This window comes from Rhyacophila brunnea, unplaced genomic scaffold, assembly GCF_057557595.1.
Source record: "Rhyacophila brunnea isolate RB1 unplaced genomic scaffold, BYU_Rbru_1.0 scaffold_2, whole genome shotgun sequence".
NCBI classification, from domain to species: Eukaryota; Metazoa; Arthropoda; class Insecta; order Trichoptera; family Rhyacophilidae; genus Rhyacophila; species Rhyacophila brunnea.
The window spans coordinates 8,502,022-8,524,390 of NW_028232859.1; the positions used below are offsets into that span (position 1 = coordinate 8,502,022).

The 22,369-nt window shown below is 33.3% G+C and overlaps 1 protein-coding gene across 1 annotated transcript in view; it reads right to left on the minus strand.

Moving 5' to 3' along the window:
- The window catches only part of LOC147071807 (uncharacterized), a 65,894-nt gene that overhangs the window by 3,016 nt on the left and 40,509 nt on the right, over window positions 1-22,369 (minus strand). The window contains exons 2-5 of the mRNA XM_085947668.1: window positions 6,045-6,160; window positions 4,615-4,749; window positions 2,762-2,915; window positions 565-809 (exon numbers count right to left, since the gene is read on the minus strand). Of these exons, the coding sequence (XP_085803794.1) occupies window positions 565-809; window positions 2,762-2,915; window positions 4,615-4,749; window positions 6,045-6,160 (650 nt within the window). The remainder of the gene's footprint in view (window positions 1-564; window positions 810-2,761; window positions 2,916-4,614; window positions 4,750-6,044; window positions 6,161-22,369) is intronic.

Sequence of the window (22,369 nt, forward strand, 5' to 3'; positions counted from 1 at the left end):
CATTGACAGCAGAATGCATTGAAAAAATCTCAAATCGAAGGTGAAATTTGCGACAAATGTTTTGGCAATGCGAAATCAATTTTAAATAATTTTATCGTTAGACCTAGTAACCTTTCTGTCGATTTCTTTTTCATATATTTAGACTTCATCTCTATAGAAGATTTTGTCAACATTTTAAAATTTTTTGCCATTCAATTGAACACCAGTTGGACACACCATGAGTTTGGAAGTCTTTGTCTACTCCGTTCAGACACCGGAGAAGTGATCTACTGACGCATCATCAGCCCTCTCGGTCTCATGCCATATCTAGATATTTGTTATTTGAAAAATAGGAAACCGTATAATTAAACAGCCTTTGTCGGGAGTGTTTACAAGGAATATTGTGCAATCATTATAGACAAGACAATAGGAATTTAGAAAAATGTTTTATCAGTTTCACTTCCTCAGAACATCGTTTTCTATAAATAATAAAGCTATTTTCTCGCTCTGCACTCCTGTCAGCGATATTTACTCGACGGGTCTTCTGTCAATTGTTTGTATAAAATTCTGACTATTAGCACCCACCTCGAGTCCTCCTTCGCAATCCTGAGCCAGCAATGTGAAGGTCCCGTAATCACAATGGGCTCCGCATCTGGTGAAAATACCATTGCAAGAAGAAGCGCTGCCGTTAGGGCAGGGGTAGGACCCTTCACTGGGCTCGTCCACGGGTGGGATCGGCGGATAGTACAAGAGGCGGAGACTGGTTTCGTTTTCATTGCGGCCGCTCATCATCGCGGAATGACGGTCTATGAAGTAAGTGGGGGACAGATCTGGAAGACAAATATGAAATACATCATGAAAACACGAAAGAATGATGTACTTCAGGACTCATTTCTTCGTTATAAGATGATTATTAAAATTTTTGTAAACCTTTATTTATCAGATAAATAAAAATCTGATAATCCGGCTAAAGGTAAGAATAAATAATTTCAGTATATAAAATTATATTGAACAATTTGTAGATCCGTTAACAAAAATGGTCAGTTTTACTGATGATAAAAATCTGTCTTCAAGAGACTAACGAAAGTGTAATGTACGTCTGACAAGGAATAACAATGTAAATAAAAATGTGATGTTTGCAATTCATTAATTGAATTGGCATCTGTTTATGTGGTAGAACGCAGTTATAATGGTTCGACTCCTTCAGGACGATCCAAAAATATTCAGATCATTATAATGCTGAGGATGAGTTTATAACAAATTAAAAAAATTCAATTCACAATATGTAAAATAGGCAAAGTAAGAGAAATGTGTAAAATTTAATTCTATGATTATTTTTAATGTGTTGGCGATTACAAAAAGGTGTCGCGAGTCGAAAAAGAAACCCATCGTGTAGATCCTTTACATCAGTGATGCACAAACAGCCCATGGGCCCAGTACTTCATCACCAAATTTTTCATTGAATACGACAAAATTCTTAATTTCCTATATATTATGTACTAAGTTCTATCATGCAAATACATATGTACAAATGCAGAGTGGCAAATGATTGGTAAACTTGTTTAAATTGGTGAACTATTAAAAATAAAATAATAAAATGTATGTCTCGTTTAGTATAATACAGTACACTCTCAGTAATCCGCCGCTCGATTATCCGACAACTACTATAATCCGCCGTTATTTTTACTAGTTGACAGCACAAAATCAAGCTCTATAATTCGCCGGTATTCGATTGTCAAATTCAGTAGTCTGCCGCGTACAAGTATACAACGCAGATGAGACGGGTTTTTGGAAACATCTCTATCGTAAAACGTACGTTCATTGCGAAGAAAGTAATGTACCAGAGAGGAAAGTGCCCAAGGACCGCATCACCATTATGCCGTGCTCCAATGCAACCGGGACACACAAACTGAAGCTTTTGGTCATAGGGAAAGCCAGGAATCCTAAGCCATTCAAGAATATCTGCCTCACTGAACAACTGGTTGTGTCAAGTGATTTACTGTTTAATATTTAGTTAATAAACTTAGTTTATAAATATGTATAATTTAGTAAATACTTGATTTTGATTATAAATAAAACTGTAATTTGCTAGTACAAATTTCTCAAAAAAACTATTTTTACGAAATACCAGCTTTCATTTTTACCATATTTTGTATGTATGCACTAATCCGCTGCTTTCACTAAATGGACACTTGTCTGGATTTTGGAGTGGCGGATTACTGAGACTGTACTGTACTGTGAGAGTACTGTATATCATTATTTTTTTAACACTTTTACCCACTGCGGGTTAGAAAATGGATAAATTGGCCCTTCTTTTAAAGGTTGTGCACCACTGTTTTACATGGAACGTTGTTTTATTTACATATCTATGATATCCTCATGCATAGCAAAATCAGTGTGTGTTCATTTTTTGATTTGAAAGAGATAACATTGTTGAACTATATGAAAAAATCTCATTAAATTTATATAATCATCCAAAATACGAATAATTAACCCAGTGGATTATTTTACAAAAATTAAATCCCTGAAATAATAATGATATTTCATACAAAACATTGATGATCGTTGATCTCATAACTGTGCATTATCTCAAAATGATATTATGTCATTGAAGGGATAGAATTCATCAAATATAATGATAATCCTTTACATAATCAATCATATTATTTATTATCCGCAGACGAGTGCACCTTCATTCATAATTTTGTTTGCCCGCACGAGAGATTGTTAAATTGAGATAATAAGTTTATTTTTTGTATGACAAGTGAAAATATATAGGTACCTAAAGCAACAGCAAGGGCTTTGAGTAGAAGACCGCTGAGGTTGGTAAAATCGCCAGCAAGGGTGCCGACTTTGGAGCAGAACTCGGGGATGAGAGAACCATCTGGCAACTCGGTCTCATTTAAGGTTGTTATATTGAACGAATGACGCATCTCCTGCAATTTAAAATGAGAGTAAACACAATTAGTATTTGCCAACATAATGTACTTTTATAAATTGACAAGACAATATAATATGTTGATTCATATAAGTTTCAAATGAAATTAGATGGACAGGCGCTAATACCTAGCGTCTGTCCCATGGTGGAATAGCAGCAGAACAGTCAGCTGTAAGGCGCCGGGCACATTGAATCAAGCGAACGGGACGCTCGCGCATATTGAATGTGAATCATCAAAAATACAACGTGATCAAATATGCCAGAGCACACTGGTTTTGACGAAGCGCTGTACTCGCCTGCCCCATAATTCACGCGTTGTTTGGCTTCTTAGCAGGACGAATTAACGAAAATACTACGTTATCAAATATGTCAAAGCCCATTGAACACGGCAAGCAAAAGGGGCACGCGCTATTTTATTTTATCCGCTTCTGGACGTGTTGTCGACATTATGTCGGCATTATTTTAATAACAGTGAAGTCATTGTTTAGTAATTAGTTGCTGGATGTGCGATATTTCGCTGGTAGAATTATGTCATTGTGAATATGAATTACAAGCCGCCGAGAAATAAAATAATATTTTTATTGTTTTGTTATGAGAGACGCTGATAATAATAATTATTTTGTGCTTCTCATGCCCCTTATTACATAGGTGAAGGGTAATGCGCGGGTGGGAGGGGGCCTACTTCGTAGTGAGCGCCCCGATCCGCCGCTTTTGGCGGGCTTCGTCACTTGGACTTTTTGTTACAAATTTTGTAAATTATCATAAAAGTTATAATATAAATTGTGAAAATAGTATTTAAAATAACACAATATTACCACCAAAATGTTTCTTATTTCTTTCAATAAATGTTGTGAAGTGATAACCCATACCGGGTAGCCGATAGGAGTATAATTTTAAAAACAATGTCCTGTCATATCGAATAGTTGCTTTCTTGGCATGACCATATGGGCAGAAACACATTATTGTCACCTCATGACACACTCCACAGTAAACTCGCACCATGGTCAAAAGGTGTGTATATGTATCAAAATCAAACTGAAGTCACCTTACTCATATCACGACAAACCACCAACCGCACGTGCGATAGAAAAAAAAAATCCTGCAAATTTACACATTACATATCAGTTTTTAATGGTTTTGTAAGTAGCTACAAATGACAGGTAATTTGACACATTCTGGTTCTAGCACATGAGTTCACGTGACATAATAATAATGTGTTTCAGCCTTTAAATTTGTCTTTCCCATTATAACAAACCTCTTCCGGAAGCGGTCAACAGATTTGCAGCTTCTAACTTACAAAATAACTTCACTATCGAAACTCTTATGTCATAGCAAGTTTCAATAATAATTCTATTGCTGTGTTATTTTACTGTGACTGAAAATAAGTTCCAAAATAAACCAGACAACCTTGCATGTTGTCGGAAGTATTACAATACAAGATGTCTGGTAATTTGATAATTCAAACAATCAAAAAGAATGGTGACAGACGAAACTTCTCAAGTTTCGCACAAGTGCTGACATAAAACTGTGGAGGACGTATGCAGTCTATTCGATTTATTACTGGATTATATTGAAAGAGTATTTAATATTATTATTATATGTCAGTAATTCGATTTCAATTAATAGTTTGCAATAAATATTATAATATTCCAAGAAAGAGTATAAACTGATTGTGGCTATAATGTTTATTTCCATACCATTGTTTCACCATCGAATCTCTCCATTCCCGGCTTGATGTAGCCATGATTGGTAGCTGGAGTCCTCAAGAACTTGGACTGCGTATCCTCGGGCAAAGCGCAGAAATCATCCAGCACACCATAGGCAGCTTTCAACTATAAAAAATTAAAAGATTAAACCACCTTATCATTTATGTTATAATTATGAATCTGTTATCCAAGTTAAAATCATTTTTGTTTAATTGTAGAACACTTTTTTCAGATATTTACACTGGTTAAGATCAATGTCGATAAAATTTTACAAATATAGGATATTGATATGAGATTAAAGATAGTGGGTTTTTCTATATGAAAGACAATACAATTTTATTATTGATATCATCTGAAATCATGTAACACACGCAATACAATAATTAAAACAAAATAATGATTTTATCTAGTTATCTGATAATTTGATAAACATTTAAATTTCAGATCAATCAATTCAACATAAAAATTTTAATAATATCAGAAAATATGAAAAACATACTTAAAACACATATTATATTATTTATTGTTTGACAGAGATTTATACCAGTAATAAATAATATTGTGTTCAAAATACTATGTCTAAAGTTCCAGTCTAAATATAAACAAATGTGGTCCAGTAGAGTTTGAAACGGTCATGTATGAAAGATCAAATTCTGATTATCTGTATTGGTAATAAAGAGTAATACAGACAACCAAACTCTGTGGTCATTTACATGGTACAGTCTTCTTCCTACGTATACTATAAAGCACAGGTTCTTAACCCTTTTCTTACAGCAACAAACCTCAGATTTGACACTAGTATTGCAACACACCCTTGCATAAGCAGCATTATAAAAAAAACAAAGAATATACACCAAATTGCATTGATGAATTTTAATAATTTAGAAAATTATATTTTGATGTGAAATATTTCGTGACACACCTAGCAACTGATGGTGATGCAGTAGTTGAGAGTGACTGATGGACAGAAAAATTTAAACTTTAAATATACAGAAATATTAATCCTTATCATGTAAATAAAATTGCCTACTGAGAGGGATGTTTAAACCACCTACATCAAATCCAGGGCAATAAGACCGTACTTGGCTTTCGATACTGGACACACTCTTAAGCTGTGTGTACACACAAAAAGTTATCATAACATATTTTATTGTATTTTTGTATCATTACATATCCATTTTAGCATTCATATTGTTATAATAGGTAAATTTTTTAGCAGTTGCCATTTTTATAATGATGTCAACGTCTGTATATACCATAGTCTTTTATACACCAAAATCGTTCATTGTCCACACTCCACTGTCAGTTTGGGGTTACGTTAAGTAAACGGAGAAATCAAACCTCATTGGCTGAACATCAACTACCTCATACTTGTGGGAAATAAAATCTAAAATTGAAATTATACAAAATGGAAATCTTACCTTATCCTCACTAATTCCGTGGTTCACCAACAGAGCGAGCCCTTTTTCACTTAGTGCCTTGTGGAGTTGTCCGCCCACTCGCTTTACCACCGACTTCATGGGGCATGTCTCTGTACCTGAAACAATTAGTAAAAAAAACTTGTAGATAATCTATAATCAACCATCGTCATCATCATGTGGTCATGCAAAAAATATTATTACCTGTGAATTTTACGAAACATATATTGGCATCTTCAAATAGAAGAAAAAAATGCCAGACATGTTCCCAGAAATTACTCAACAAAATAATGTAGACTATTACATAACTTTATCATGTCTCAACATTGCAAAAAATGTACCCCACAGCATCTAAATCAGTGGTATACAACGGGCGGCCCGACATGCCATTTATTGGGGCAAACGGATTAAATGAAATGAACAAAAATAATTAAAGATAAAAAGAACTTTTCATATACGTTTTTAAATTTTCTGTTGAATCATATAAACTTGACTTGCTAGCTTAAACGATCAAAAAAATTTGTACTTGATAGAAATAATATTGAAATGTCATTTTGGTTTGCATAGTAACGCACGTATATATTAATAATTTAGTTGCTAGGACCATCCGCTTAGCAACCAAAAATGGTGTCGAAATAACTTTTCATACAAAACAGAATTAACTGAAAATGAATTCAATTCTACTTAAAGATGGCTAAAAGTATTTGAAAAAATGCATTGGCATTGTGTTCTGATATATTCTAAAAGTTTCAAATGTCTAGCTAGTCGGGAAGTTAGTTAAAAATCGATTGCAAGATTTGTACCGGACAAATAAGAATACGAGCTAAGAAAAACGTTGTAAAAATCTAACATGGCAAAATGATTTCATTCTTTAATTATAAATTTGTAACTATATATACTTACGTACTACATGTATGATAGATATCATCGATATACGCCAGTTATCCCCAACCAGGTTCTGTGAGCCGTGTCAGGCAAGAATTCGCAAAAGTTTTCAATACAAAAGAGAAAAAATACAAGGTTTAACGTGACCTATTTTTAAACAATGATTCATTTTTTTATGTGTAGCTTGTTAGATACAGTGTCATAGTTATTATTGAAGTAGCAAGAGCTTTATTGTGAAGGGAATTTATGTAGCAAAGGAGAAATAAAAATTGTGAAGCTGGGTTGTCCACAATAAGCATCACTGCATACTAATTATGCAGTTAAAACAAACTATTGTCAGTGCTATTGCTTTCATGTCTTGTTATTTAACCCCCTAGGGCCTAGACGTTAATGTGTCCGCCGAGTGTCTCGTCTGAGTTCTCTGAAATTTTACAAAATGCCTGAAGGAATCCGCCAAACAAAAATATTCTCTGTAGTGTAGTTATATTGTCACCATGTAACTTGGTGTATTAACCAGTGGCGGCCGGTGACAAGAATATGAGGGAGTGCAAAAAAGACTCACCTATTTATGCAAGAAGTCCATCCTCCGATCCTTGGATTTTGAAAACACGTCAATAACACGAATATTAAAGTCTGGTATTGACGATATCAATTGTTTTTCTATACTAAGCATCGCAAGAGCATTTAGCCTGCCTTGAGACATGGTATTTCTCAAAAATGACTTAACCCTCTTTAAAGTTGAGAAACAACGCTCACTTTCCACTGAAGTCATCGGAATTGTACAAATTATTTTTAATAGGGTAACACTTTCACTAAATACTTCCAGTAAATTATTATTAGTGAAAAGTTGAAGTATCGACAATGCTCCATCAGTAACGTAGAAATCTTCTCTACTGTATAAGACTATTAGTTCATTTTTAAGTTTAAATTTGTCAATAATGTCGTATAATGTGGTTACCGTATTAAAATCTGTAGTTGGAAAATTTGTATGATAATCCCGGAACTTTTCACTAAAAAACAATTTGGCTATTACTAAATGACCTTTATATTCGAAACGATCTTTCGCTTGGTTCACTATAATGTCGCATACTTCATTGCATATTACAGAATGAGGTAAATCATTGGGACGACGTTTTTTCGATGGTTGAATTTGTGACATATGATTATTTTGACGAATACATTGTATAGCACGCGTAAAGTGTTCAATGTCCATATTTATCTCCAACACGTCCTTTGACCTCGATTGAAGTTGTTTAAAAAGTATATCACAGTTTGGCATAATTTTGGCAAAGAAATCTAACCAATAGTTAAAATTGTCTTCGTTTAAATACCGTAACAACATTCCAGCTTGATTAATGGTATCGGCGTCTAAATTTTCAGATTCTAAAATGTGTTCCATGCACTCTTTTAACTGATCGCGATAAGTATGCACAACAGTAACTGTTCTTATATTGAAATTCCACCTCGTTGTTGGTGCTGCTGGTATTTTTCTATGAACTATTTCTTTCAAGATATCAGTTCGCTTCGCAGACCTCGAAAAAAAAATTGGAAACGCTCGTAAATTAGCAAAAAAGTTTCGGACTATGGTGTTAGCTGAAACACTTCTTTCCATTATCAAATTCAATTGGTGTGCATAACAATGTATGAAGTGTGCGTGTGGATACGAAGCTTTTATCAAAGCCTGTACACCACCTAATCGGCCACTCATCACGGATGCGCCGTCATAACTCTGGCCAATTAGTTGTGCTTGTTTAATGTCGAGAACTTCTAGTTCTTTCAAAATTTCAGATGCAATACCTGCCGCAGTGTGGTTTTTCGGCGTCATAAATTTCCAGAATCGTTCATGTATGTTGTCCACAATAAGCATCACTGCATACTAATTATGCAGTTAAAACAAACTATTGTCAGTGCTATTGCTTTCATGTCTTGTTATTTAACCCCCTAGGGCCTAGACGTTAATGTGTCCGCCGAGTGTCTCGTCTGAGTTCTCTGAAATTTTACAAAATGCCTGAAGGAATCCGCCAAACAAAAATATTCTCTGTAGTGTAGTTATATTGTCACCATGTAACTTGGTGTATTAACCAGTGGCGGCCGGTGACAAGAATATGAGGGAGTGCAAAAAAGACTCACCTATTTATGCAAGAAGTCCATCCTCCGATCCTTGGATTTTGAAAACACGTCAATAACACGAATATTAAAGTCTGGTATTGACGATATCAATTGTTTTTCTATACTAAGCATCGCAAGAGCATTTAGCCTGCCTTGAGACATGGTATTTCTCAAAAATGACTTAACCCTCTTTAAAGTTGAGAAACAACGCTCACTTTCCACTGAAGTCATCGGAATTGTACAAATTATTTTTAATAGGGTAACACTTTCACTAAATACTTCCAGTAAATTATTATTAGTGAAAAGTTGAAGTATCGACAATGCTCCATCAGTAACGTAGAAATCTTCTCTACTGTATAAGACTATTAGTTCATTTTTAAGTTTAAATTTGTCAATAATGTCGTATAATGTGGTTACCGTATTAAAATCTGTAGTTGGAAAATTTGTATGATAATCCCGGAACTTTTCACTAAAAAACAATTTGGCTATTACTAAATGACCTTTATATTCGAAACGATCTTTCGCTTGGTTCACTATAATGTCGCATACTTCATTGCATATTACAGAATGAGGTAAATCATTGGGACGACGTTTTTTCGATGGTTGAATTTGTGACATATGATTATTTTGACGAATACATTGTATAGCACGCGTAAAGTGTTCAATGTCCATATTTATCTCCAACACGTCCTTTGACCTCGATTGAAGTTGTTTAAAAAGTATATCACAGTTTGGCATAATTTTGGCAAAGAAATCTAACCAATAGTTAAAATTGTCTTCGTTTAAATACCGTAACAACATTCCAGCTTGATTAATGGTATCGGCGTCTAAATTTTCAGATTCTAAAATGTGTTCCATGCACTCTTTTAACTGATCGCGATAAGTATGCACAACAGTAACTGTTCTTATATTGAAATTCCACCTCGTTGTTGGTGCTGCTGGTATTTTTCTATGAACTATTTCTTTCAAGATATCAGTTCGCTTCGCAGACCTCGAAAAAAAAATTGGAAACGCTCGTAAATTAGCAAAAAAGTTTCGGACTATGGTGTTAGCTGAAACACTTCTTTCCATTATCAAATTCAATTGGTGTGCATAACAATGTATGAAGTGTGCGTGTGGATACGAAGCTTTTATCAAAGCCTGTACACCACCTAATCGGCCACTCATCACGGATGCGCCGTCATAACTCTGGCCAATTAGTTGTGCTTGTTTAATGTCGAGAACTTCTAGTTCTTTCAAAATTTCAGATGCAATACCTGCCGCAGTGTGGTTTTTCGGCGTCATAAATTTCCAGAATCGTTCATGTATCTGTCCGCGTAGTTCATACCTTATGACCAAAACAAGTTGTTCTGTAGTAGATATGTCCGTTGTTTCATCTGCTTGTATAGCTACAAACTTGCTTTGTGATATTTCATTTTTAATTTCGTTACGGCACACCTCTAGAATCGAATCTAAAATGTCATTTTGAATCGTTTTTGACGTACCCTTAAAAACACTATTGCTCTCCAAATGCTGTTTCATGGCTATGTCAATTTCCGAGACAAAGTCAATAAGCCCTCGGTAAACACCTGGATTATTTGAATCTGCAGATTCATCATGTCCTCTAAGAGTTAATTCAAATGCACCACAGAACTTCACACAGTCAATCAATCTGGATAAAATATAACGATTTTTGTCAACACGTTCGTTAAATTGTTTCACAGATAAACGGTACCCTGCATCCAATTGTGAACGTATATCTATTTCTCCCAAGACTGCAAGTTGCATTTCATTTAAAATATGTTTTTCTGAACCACTGTGTTTTTTGATTTTTACTGACAGGTGGACCAAGTCTTGAATCCCATGGACCGTCCAGTTAACATCTCCGCCGAACAACAGACACGGAAAACAAAATAGGGTATTAAGAATATTACATCCGCAAAGCCATTGTGTTTTTGAGTACATTTGCACATTAAATTTCCGATTAACAATCTTCGATTTCACTGTACACTTTTGAATTAAATTTATACATGGCAAAGGACGGCCTGCCACTTTAATATCAATTCGTTTGGAAAAATCGTGACGATTGTCCTTAATATATGCAACTGAATACACGGTACTTATTGTAAATACTATTAAATCTATATTATAAACCCAACTGTCGAACGATCAACCCATAGACTATATCAACCAAACTAACAGTCGTGAATATGATTATATTTTTGACACAATATGCATCGACATGAAGTTCGTCATTTCATTATAATAATTAGGCTTCCAACTGTACCTCGACGCGTCGCCTGAGTTATATGTAGGAATATTCATATTGGTTTGTGAGGTTTGTGTATAAAGTCCAAATGACTAGCTTATGTGTGTGTGCTTTCGGCCGGTGCACTGTACTTGAAATGAAAAGAATATGAAAAACATCGTTTCCAACGAAGACTCATGTAGTCTTATAGAACTTTGGTGATTTTGATACTACAAGCTTCATTTCTTTTGTCGCTGTGGTTGTCCGCTATAAATGTATGCGTGAAAAATGTGCGTAAATTCAAGGAACACTTCGAATAATGCTCCTGCATCGATGGAATTATTACGTGTGTATTGGTCGCGTCTCATCGACATTGTTTTTTCGACATTTGTGTGTATGGGTGGCTGAGGCGAAGTGTTGAAACGCTTGCGTCACCATTGTTCGAAAACGCGCGGAATTTAAAATGAGTGATTTCGCATAAGTTTTCGATATCGCATTTTTCTGAATACATGGGGGTTTTATATTACCTATATATTTTTATTTAATCTATGACGGGAGTGCACTGCACACTTTGCTCCTTTACTAGAGCCGTCCCTGGTATTAACGATGCGTCAAATTGTGAGTTTAAAAATAAACATTATTTTCCACTTCCCTTTTGCTTCGAACATGACGTACGTGTACATACTCTCTCTGTGTGGCCTGCGAAATTATAAAATTGGTAACAATACTCTTAAGTACTGATAAAAAGGTTGTGCATCGCTGATCTAAATAATGATAATAATCACAATGTTAATAAAAAAAACTATAATAATACTTCCTGCAATGTCATTAAAAATAAAACAGCAAAAAACGCGATATGAGATACCTATGGTTATTAAGAAAAAAACTACTATTATAAAAAAATATCCTTGAAGTGTCAATGCAGGGTATTCTTTTCATTAAAATGGCAGCACTATTTCATGCATATCATTCAAAAACCGATTTCTACTTTCAAAATTTCAGATAGGTAGGTATCTACTCATTTACGTTTTATTTCATTTTAACATCACTATAGAATATTATAGTCTAGATATAAAAGATCTAAGTACCAGAATAAGTAGTCCGCTGAGTGATGATGATGATACTATAATACATGTCAACATTTGGCGTACAATTCAGTAGGTATAATAATATTTATATGGTGACAGTTTAGTTCTAAATTCAAAAAGCGGATGACTTATTTTGGTATGATATTATAGTCATAGAGCTTGTAATTTTCGATATTTAAGGACTACGTATTTGACTCTCTAATTTTCGAGAGTATTTATGGCTTATGGATACGTCTTTTGCAAGGTATTATATTAAAAAATTACAACACACAAATTTGAAGTTGGCAACGTTGGTTCATACTGTGTGGAAATCACAAACGGGAATCTGCAACATTTTTTGTACCTATACACTTGTCTCGTTCTATAGAAGGCAGAGTGACCCACTAATGAGTCAGGTGCCATTGTAAAACCTAGTTAAATGTAAATCAGATCAGGATATTATAAAACTCCTACAGAAACATGAAAAAATGACATGCAGGTATCATTAGTAGTACCATTTAATATAATATGGTAGGTATTACCAATATACTTAAATCAAGACTGCCAAAGACTACCCAGTGACTAATTAAATAAACATAACAATTGATACCCTCCACCTTAGAGCAATAATTATTGTATTGTTTTTTTTGACACCTAGTGTACACATAATACTGGAATCATTCTACAGTGGCAACATAGGTGATCCGCATGTGCATCTATTCTATACACAAGACTGCTATCGGCAGCTATCGAGGGTAGTTTTTCATTTTTTGTATCGAAGTATTTTCACTTATAGTAACAATTACAGTAAGTTAGCCGTCTAAACTGTCAATCTCGCTATAAAAATTAACACAGCTAAGAGAGGTGCTGTTAAAACATAGCTCTTATTGTAACACTTACAACTATGTAATTTTTACAATAAGTGTACTTCGATACAAACAATGAAAAACTACCCTCGATAGCTGCCGATAGCGGCGGATAGCTAGAATAGATGCGATGGATTGGTATTATTTGCTATCAAAAAATACTAATACAACTGACTCATGGTGCCACTGTATAATAATTTCAGTATAGCAGCTACCAAGATCGACGATGAGTTCAAACCTCAAATCAGTTGCAAATATCTCTAACCAAGAGTAAATTAATATCTACAGGTTAGTATCGTACAATAATGATTTAACATGTTAAATCCGTTTGATAAACTCATAAAAAGTTTTAATACTCCAATAATTATGATTTTCCTGTCTAAGAAGATTGAGGGTTACACCCGTTATTATTTAGATTCAGTATACCTGTCCTGATTTCTCGGAATACAGGTGAAAAAGTGAATTAATTTATACAGGTTATAAATGTAGGTTGGTGTTCAAGATGGCGGCGCATTTTATATTACGAGGAAAACGTGATAAATCGAAAGAGATATTATCGCCATTGGTGGGAATTCCAAAAACGTCATCAGTTTAGCTTATCGACAGCAACGATGTTATGTCAACCAAAACACATACTAACTAAAGCATGGATTGATTTTGATTAAAAGTGAGATTATCATAACAATATTGCGTAAATATAATATTATGTCGCATTATTTACGAACCGATTGGTATCTATAAATCTATTTAAAATTAGGGAATTAAATACAATATCCATTCCATCACAATCTCAAATTTTAATATACCTAGTCATTCTTCTATCAATGGCATACGCAATAATGTTCCATATTTGAAAAATTAAAACAAACGAAAAACAGTAAATACCTAATCAATCGTGGTTGCCTATTACCGAAACTATTTTCCCGATAACGTCGACATTTACGAGGAACCTGCCTACATTACGACTAGGGATTCCAATTCCGGGATCCCGAACTATTTTCGATACCTTTGAATCCCGAGATTGGTAAACATTATTCCGAAACTTTCGGGATTGAGTTTTTATAATCAATTTTTATGGAAAATAAAATAAAAACGAAAATATTCCAGAAAAAAATACTTTTAATAACATACAAATACATTAGAAATAAACTGAGTTTGAATGAAGTTCGATTAATTACACATGTGTTGCCAATTCATTTTATTTTTTCACATAAATTAATAAAAATAAGAAAGATTGGAAAAAACAATGCTTCGCACTTTTAACAAAGTGATTCCACTATGTTTATAATGCATTTGTCATTTTTTTTTATTTTGATTGAACTTGTATTTGTTATCTTTTCATAAATAAATAAAACTGTTTTACTTTCACATTATTATTTATACATATTACAAAATTATTTACTAGATCAAACCTATGTATTTCCAAGATTGAACTTACACAATATTAACAATAAATGTCTTAAATAGTATAAATTATACTAAATTTATTTTTGACCGATTTTATCAACGTTATTTGTATATATAGAAATTTTATATTAATTATTGAAAAAAAATGCCAATCCCGGGACCAGTCCCGGGATCATCAAATCGTAATCCCGAAATTTCCGGATCAAGATTTTGGCTCGGGATTGGATTCACTAATTACGACGCACAAACATGGCGTCTAGATTACAATGCGTGCTGACTAATTCCACTATGGTTCGATAACTTCCGATAAAGCGCAATTTTAAAATTCAACATTAAAATCAATATCGATCACTTTTTAATGCAAGCTCGCGCAATAAAATTCGATTATGTACAATACAAACTCGTTTGAAATGCACAAACAAATCGTTTCTTATCAGACCACGACGCACGCTAGATGATGGATTTCCGTTACACTTTTCGTTATGATCATTTCCATTAAAAGAACTTATACTACCGTGTGCTTAGAGGTTCAGTTTAATAAAAATACAAGATAACATTATATTATTGCATCATTTCAAATAAGTCATTAAAAATAAAGTTGGGCACATGTACTGGTTTGGTTAATAAAATCACAATAACATACATATCGACTACCTCATGGAATAACACACTAACTCTAAGTGTACGTCCTGAGTGGCAGCGTTCGGCGCAGCGTTGAGCGTTTTGCGCAACTCAAACGTATAACCGTGTGCGAAAATGTTCGTAGACAATGTCTTTTTTTGGTTATACATTTATACGGTTATACGTTTGAGTTGCGCATAGCGCTCAACGCTGCGCCAAACGCTGGCACTGAGGCCTTACACTTAATTATCAACTTTTCAGGAGAGCAAAAAAACCATTCAAAAAAATGTGTAGCAAAAGCCGTTTATTATGTGCAAATATTATTTAAATTATAATTTATATCTTTAAATAGAGTATCATTTAAGCATACAATCAACTTTTGCAAGACATAATTTTGGGAAATAATACCCTAAATGTGTTTTTCCACGTTAAGTTTGACAGCTAAAATATTACATCTAGATTTGGTGTGATTTTTCCCGTTTATATATTTTTAGAGGGTGTATATATCTATACTTGGTGTGTTTTTCCACGTAATTATTTTTTTTTTCATAAAAAAAAGTACCACGTAACTTGAGATGGTGTATTTTTCCATGCTAATTCTGAAAGATAATCTTAAATATCTCGACTTAGAGAGATTTTAATTTTTAATTTTACGGGGAATGACATACTATGTGCTCTTAGTGTTTTCTCTCTCGATGATATTTGATTAAACCAAAAATAGGTTTAGATATTCTGATGGAATATGAGGAGATTTTTTAATTAAACAATATTTTATCGCAATAAACTGTATTTTAACCATTCAGTCAGTTTCAGGAAATTGTTTTACAGAACATAATATTATAGTAAAATAATTGCAAAAGTTACTTAATGAATATTCCACTCAACATAATAATGATTGATAGTATAAATTAAGAAATTACAGGATAGTTTGTTACCTATATATTTTACGTAAATTACGTTGCAGCATTGTCAAGTAAATAGGTACCTACATGGATAATAATTATAAACGTTATGTAAATTAAACTTTTTTAAATTAAGTTAAGGAAAACTATCAACTAATATACAACTGTATTCTAAAATTAGATTTAAAATATGTAAAAATAGTACTTATCAGACTTCTATACTTCTATGCAGCTACTTATTTTTATCGCACCTCACTTAGCTGTTTGTAGATATGCAGCTACTTATTTCTATCGCACTCACTTAGCTGTTTGTAGATGCCAAAGATAACAATTAATAGCCATCCTATCATGAACAGTGAGATTATAGATGGCATATTATTTTCCCTTATAATGAAAGACTCGTACTTCACTTTGTGACACAGTTAAAACTTTTGTAAATCAAAACATGCTGTAACAGCTGTAATGTGATTTTCTTTTGCACGATTTATATCACCCTGATTCATTTCTCTCGAACGTTCTGTAAATAATAAATGTTGCTGATAATCACTTTATTTTTTATTAAATATTTAATTTACTCAATTATTGTTTCCGTTCCTGTTCAGACGAGGAAATACGAGAATAATATGCCTTTATATTGGCGTTCAGTGGCAATTGGAAATTGATATTATTTTGATCCAAACCATATGCTATATTGGGGAAACATTTTCACCATATTCAAATTCTCGTCTAAATATTCTTTTTGGCTATTTTTTCTAACATAGTGGGATTCTTTTCTTATAAAATATATTATTAACATGTTCAATTACACTATTTTTTTTTGCTTCATGAGCATGAGAACGGTTGTTGTGCCTGCCTTGACTATACAATGGCAATTCTGACTCTTCATTTTTTTTAAAAGCACTCACCACCCACATATTTGAAATGGAAAGTGTTTGTAAAAACATAGTTTTACATACTTTTATTATTTCGTTATTGCATGACAAACCATAAATAAGTGCTTTTAAACATCTTAAAGAAGCTGGTAGTTTTTGGGTTTTCTTTTGCACTGACTTGTCATATCGTAAGATGTAATCCCATTGTTTTTCATGATTGCCAATAATACAAAATGAATCAAAACTAACTTGACGTTCGGATTCAATCATTTTTTGGGCACTTATTTGAATTGGCAAGAATTTTTACACAGTGCTTCTATGGTATTCAAATATTCTTATATTCATTCACATATTCTTCACCTGCATTGAATGCTTTTTTGGCTTTCTTCCTTTTACACAAGTCTTACATTACAGCTCTCTTCTTTTTCTCGATTCAGTGTGTCAATTTATAGTGGAAATAATTTGAACAGATGCACTAAGTAGGGACAACGTCATGTCTGATGACGTGATGTCTACAAGTGCATTTATGTTTAAAGGTGGCAAAGTACTGACAGAAGTATGCTGTTATTTATTATGCTCTGAAATAGAGCGATTTATTTCATTATGTGTAAGATGTGCTGGAGATTTCGTAATTTCTTCGATCAAATCATCAATCATTCCCAAATCTCCTCCAAATTTTTGCGTCATATGTGGCACACTGGAAGAACAACTAAAACCCGACAATCCAGGATCACTAGGACTATTCGGAGTCTTCAGATGGGGATAAAATCAACATGTTTATCATCGTGGACTATCCACTTTTCACCCAAACATGCAATTAACCTTTTAGACTTTTTTTACTACCATATTTATCATAAAAGTATAGTAAAAAGGTCAACACATATGAAAAAATAGGCAAGTATTACCTTATTTACTTATCACAAGTCGTCATGGAATCAATACAAGAAGAATAATTATTTTAGGTTGTAAATTGGAAACTAATGGTGCAAATATGCATTTATATGATGCTTACTAATGATAGGAAGAGAGAAGTTATAGTTTATATTACGAAATACAGAATATTATAAACATTGAAAATCGTGTAGGAGCCAATAGTAGGTACAGACAGAATATTTAAGGTTGAATCATTTATAATTATAACCTAAAAATGTGTTGTCTGAAGGAGGAGATTTATTTTTTTATTGTTTCCATCCTTTATTTTATTCGTCTCTTGAGCTTATTGTAATATTCGCCGAGATCTAGTTGGGGACATATTAATTAAATGGAATAGTTCATAACTTAAATCCATTAGAATTTAAATTCAAATTCCAATAGTACCCACCATAGGCCGATAGTATTAATAATAATATTAAAATTAGTCATTTGTACACAATAACAAAAATAATACAACTTTACTGTCACAAAAGCAATTTGTGATAATGAAAGTAGGTGCGATTCATTACAAAGGATAATGATTTTTCAATACAGTGTTGTTATATGTTGATAGAGGCGAGATTTGAAGGTGAAAGTTGAATTAGTGTCATATTCCACGGTGAAAACTTAGTTAAATGATACACTAAAATGATTTGTGTAGGGAGCATGTATATTTTTTCCGAGTAATAACACACCAACTACAAGTGGATTATTATTCCATGTAATTTAAGATTTTACAAAAAATGTTATATAATCATAACTCTACTTACGAGTATTATTTTAAACAGTATTTTGGGTGTTTTTCGAGAAAAAAATCCAAAAAAAAATTGGCTGGTGTGGTATTTTTTTCTATGCAACAATAGCTCAAAAAACATAAAACACACTATTTCGAATTGGTGTGTTATTACATGAGGCAGTCGATATTATGTAATATGTAGGTATACATTGGATCTGCCACTGCGAGTTGCTGATTGGCTTGTGGTTTAGAAACAAATTATAGTTATTTTTTGTACCTGTGCCCCTTTACCATCAGCTGGCAATAAAATAATACTGCCATGTCTGAGTTCCCTGGCCATGATAATATTATTATTAACCGTTTCTTTGTCTGCAGTCAGGCATCAATCTATTTGTGAATATTCAAATAACCCGGTGGATGTGCCATAAGATTTCAGTTACAAAGTAATTTCATTTTTTACTCATGTGATACATTAACAGCATTAACTGCATATGAATTTTAAAATATATTTTTTAAAAAAAACACAGTAATATGCTAATATAACACATCACTATTGCACGTGTAAGAAATAATCGAAAAACCTCCATGTTTACTGGCAACATTGAAATTACACATAATAATTGGGTACATACCTACAAACTTATCTAAAGAATGGATGAGGGAGACACTCGAAAACTACCCAATCAAGACTCGCAGCTGGGCAGAATCTGACATTCGAATGACGTTTTCAAAATGGCGTCCATATGGTAGTTCGTAGTTCCATTTTTGACCGTTCTTTAGATAAGTTTGTACGACGGTAATTGTTTCAAAATATTGTGTATCTATATAATAATTAGGTACATACTTACTTACAAACTTATCTAAAGAATGGATGGGGAAGCCACTCGAAAACTACCCAATCAAGACTCGCAGCTGGGCAGAATCTGACATTCGAATGACGTTTTCAAAATGGCGTCCATATGGTAGTTTGTAGTTCCATTTTTGACCGTTCTTTAGATAAGTTTGTAGGACGGTGATTGTTTCAACATATTGTGTATCTATGCGTTCTAATTTTAAAAAAGTATTTATGTGCGAATAAGTCATACTTATGTGCCCAAGTGGCCTTAAGCAACGCTTAAACTTGTGCCACCCAAATGGTCGATATAGAAGTGAGAATAACAAGCGACATGTTTATTTATTACTAAAGCTAACTTAACGTCGAAATCTCTGCATTTGACCATAAAACCCATAATGCAGATTTCGCTTACCGACTAAAAATAACACCACCTTTTCCATGCCATATTTTTTAATAAAATAAATAGATAACTACATAAAATAATGTACCTACATAAACATCGATTATTGATAATAAGCTTTCCGGATATAATTTTGTGTGAATTTATAATAAATATTATATAATGTATTATCTGAGTCATCCCAGTGCTGCGAAGACAATACGGTGTAGTAAATAATAAAAAAAGTCGCAAATGCCGTTCCTCACATACGCAGGTTATGCTCATTTGCAATTATTCTTATCAATGAATTGTGACATTACTTAGAATGGATTAAAACCAATAGATATATGGATTACAACATTGATTACTTATTTACATTGAAGATTAAGATATGTGTATCCTTTGTTTCATAGTACGGTTGACGCATTCAAAATAAACAACATTTTGAAAATCAACACAATAATGTAAAAAAAAAAACATTAATTATTCGATGACGGAGTATTATGCTTGGAAAAAATCACTTTGGACAAATTAACTGTCCCGGTGTGAACTGAAAAACTTGAAGCTGCGTGAATGTTGGGATTATTTTTTTGAGAGAGAAGAAGATTTGTCATAAAATACAATTGGCATGTGGCAATGGTGGTGGTAATGAACAGTTTTAACATGACCTCATATTTACATAATTCAGTGGCGTAGGGTCCATAGATGCGGTAGGTACGGAGCACCCCCAGAAATATTCGACAGATTACTACGCATTTATTGCGCAATTGTATGGTAAATTCTACCCAACTATTTTTCTACTAAATGTTATCTATTATATTTACATTGTTTGAGGCTTTCACTATTGGCTTTTATTGTTTGCGTTGTATGTTATGAATAGTACGTACCTAAATAATATGTTTTAACATATCGCAAAAACTCTCCGCAATACCACATACCATATTTCCCGCCAAGATAGAATTGCATCATAATATGTATTTTCAACATCTTCCCTACAATCAAGTCACCGCACGCCATGCATATATTAAATGTATGCGTTATAAAAGATTCAAGACTCCAACTGCTTTGTATGAAAGATTATATAATCATATTATTATTATATAAATTATTACGCTCAAGAAAAAATCCCGGTAAACACTGTGTACGAAGTCGATTTACTCAAATCCGTCTTATTTAATATGCACTTGGGCATTGCCGACTGAAGAGAAAGCCGATACATTCACGACTGGTCCTACCTTTCCGCCCCTCCCGTTGTCTGTGGATGACCTGTCATTGTCTATAGAGTGCTCGTACTGACGCGTCTCTCGTGTTCACTTATAGATGAGTTAAATGATAAATTATAATACACTAGCATTAATACACCTTCTACAAATGTAATGCATAGATCAATGCTACATATTTTTTTGGAAATCGATATTACCACCGGTTTTTGTGTGACGGACTAGTCTGACTTTGACAGCTGATGAATAACAGGAATGTATATTATTTATAAATAACACTGATAGTTAATATATTTGATGTGAGAAATTTTTATAATTCAATTTGAAACGAGAAAGGGCGAACCAATATTTCAAGCAATCTGGGATCTGATTTTGACAGCTGAAAAGTGGACCACTCGTTGCTTGTACAAAATATGCTCAGACTTTATTAATCTAAAGATGGCGGTGACTTGGGTCAAGTTAAAGCTACCTACTCAATGATTTTATTGTTCGTTCAATCTTGAAAAATGATTTTGCAGTGAAACCAAAGAAATTCTACTGTTGAAATTCCAACTGCAAAAAATGTGTTTTATGAAATAAATTTGCAATACGTTTAGTATCACGCATGTAAAAAATTGCACAACAGTGGAATGTGTAGTGTAGGCACCAATTCCAAAAGTCCACTAATAAATATGTAAAAACATTGCTGTAAATTCAATTCAACGAATCGAATGTCGTACTTTGCCATCAAGTGAGAGTACTGCGTTGTCATCGAGAAAATATTCCTTTCCGATATTTCCTTATTATTTATTGTGTTCAGCATTTTAGCAACACTAGCGTACCTAAATGCCATTCGCCAAGATACAATATTTAAATTTAGAATATACCTACCGCGTTGTTGTTATAAAGACATGGGGTGATTTTTATGTGCAAATTCGAACGATACTGATTCGTATCAAGGGTGTTTAAGAAAAACCTTATTCTATGCAGATGGAGGTGTTATATATTTTTATGAAAGTGAAGCTGAAAAGGGTTTACTATAGATCTACCATCATAAATTGGCATTTCAGCGAGGGCGCTAGTATGACATTGAGAATATTACCATAACTAACAAAAAAATGGTAATTTATAATTTTTTATTGGTAGTAGATTTCTGTACAAATATTATGCAATCCATAATTCGAGAAACATGTTGTAAAATTAAATGGCATTTGTAACAAATTTATCCTCGATAGACAATTTTAGTTTCAAATTCGACCGACTGCCAACTTACGATGGTAGATTTTTAATGATTAAATTATCTTTAAGCCA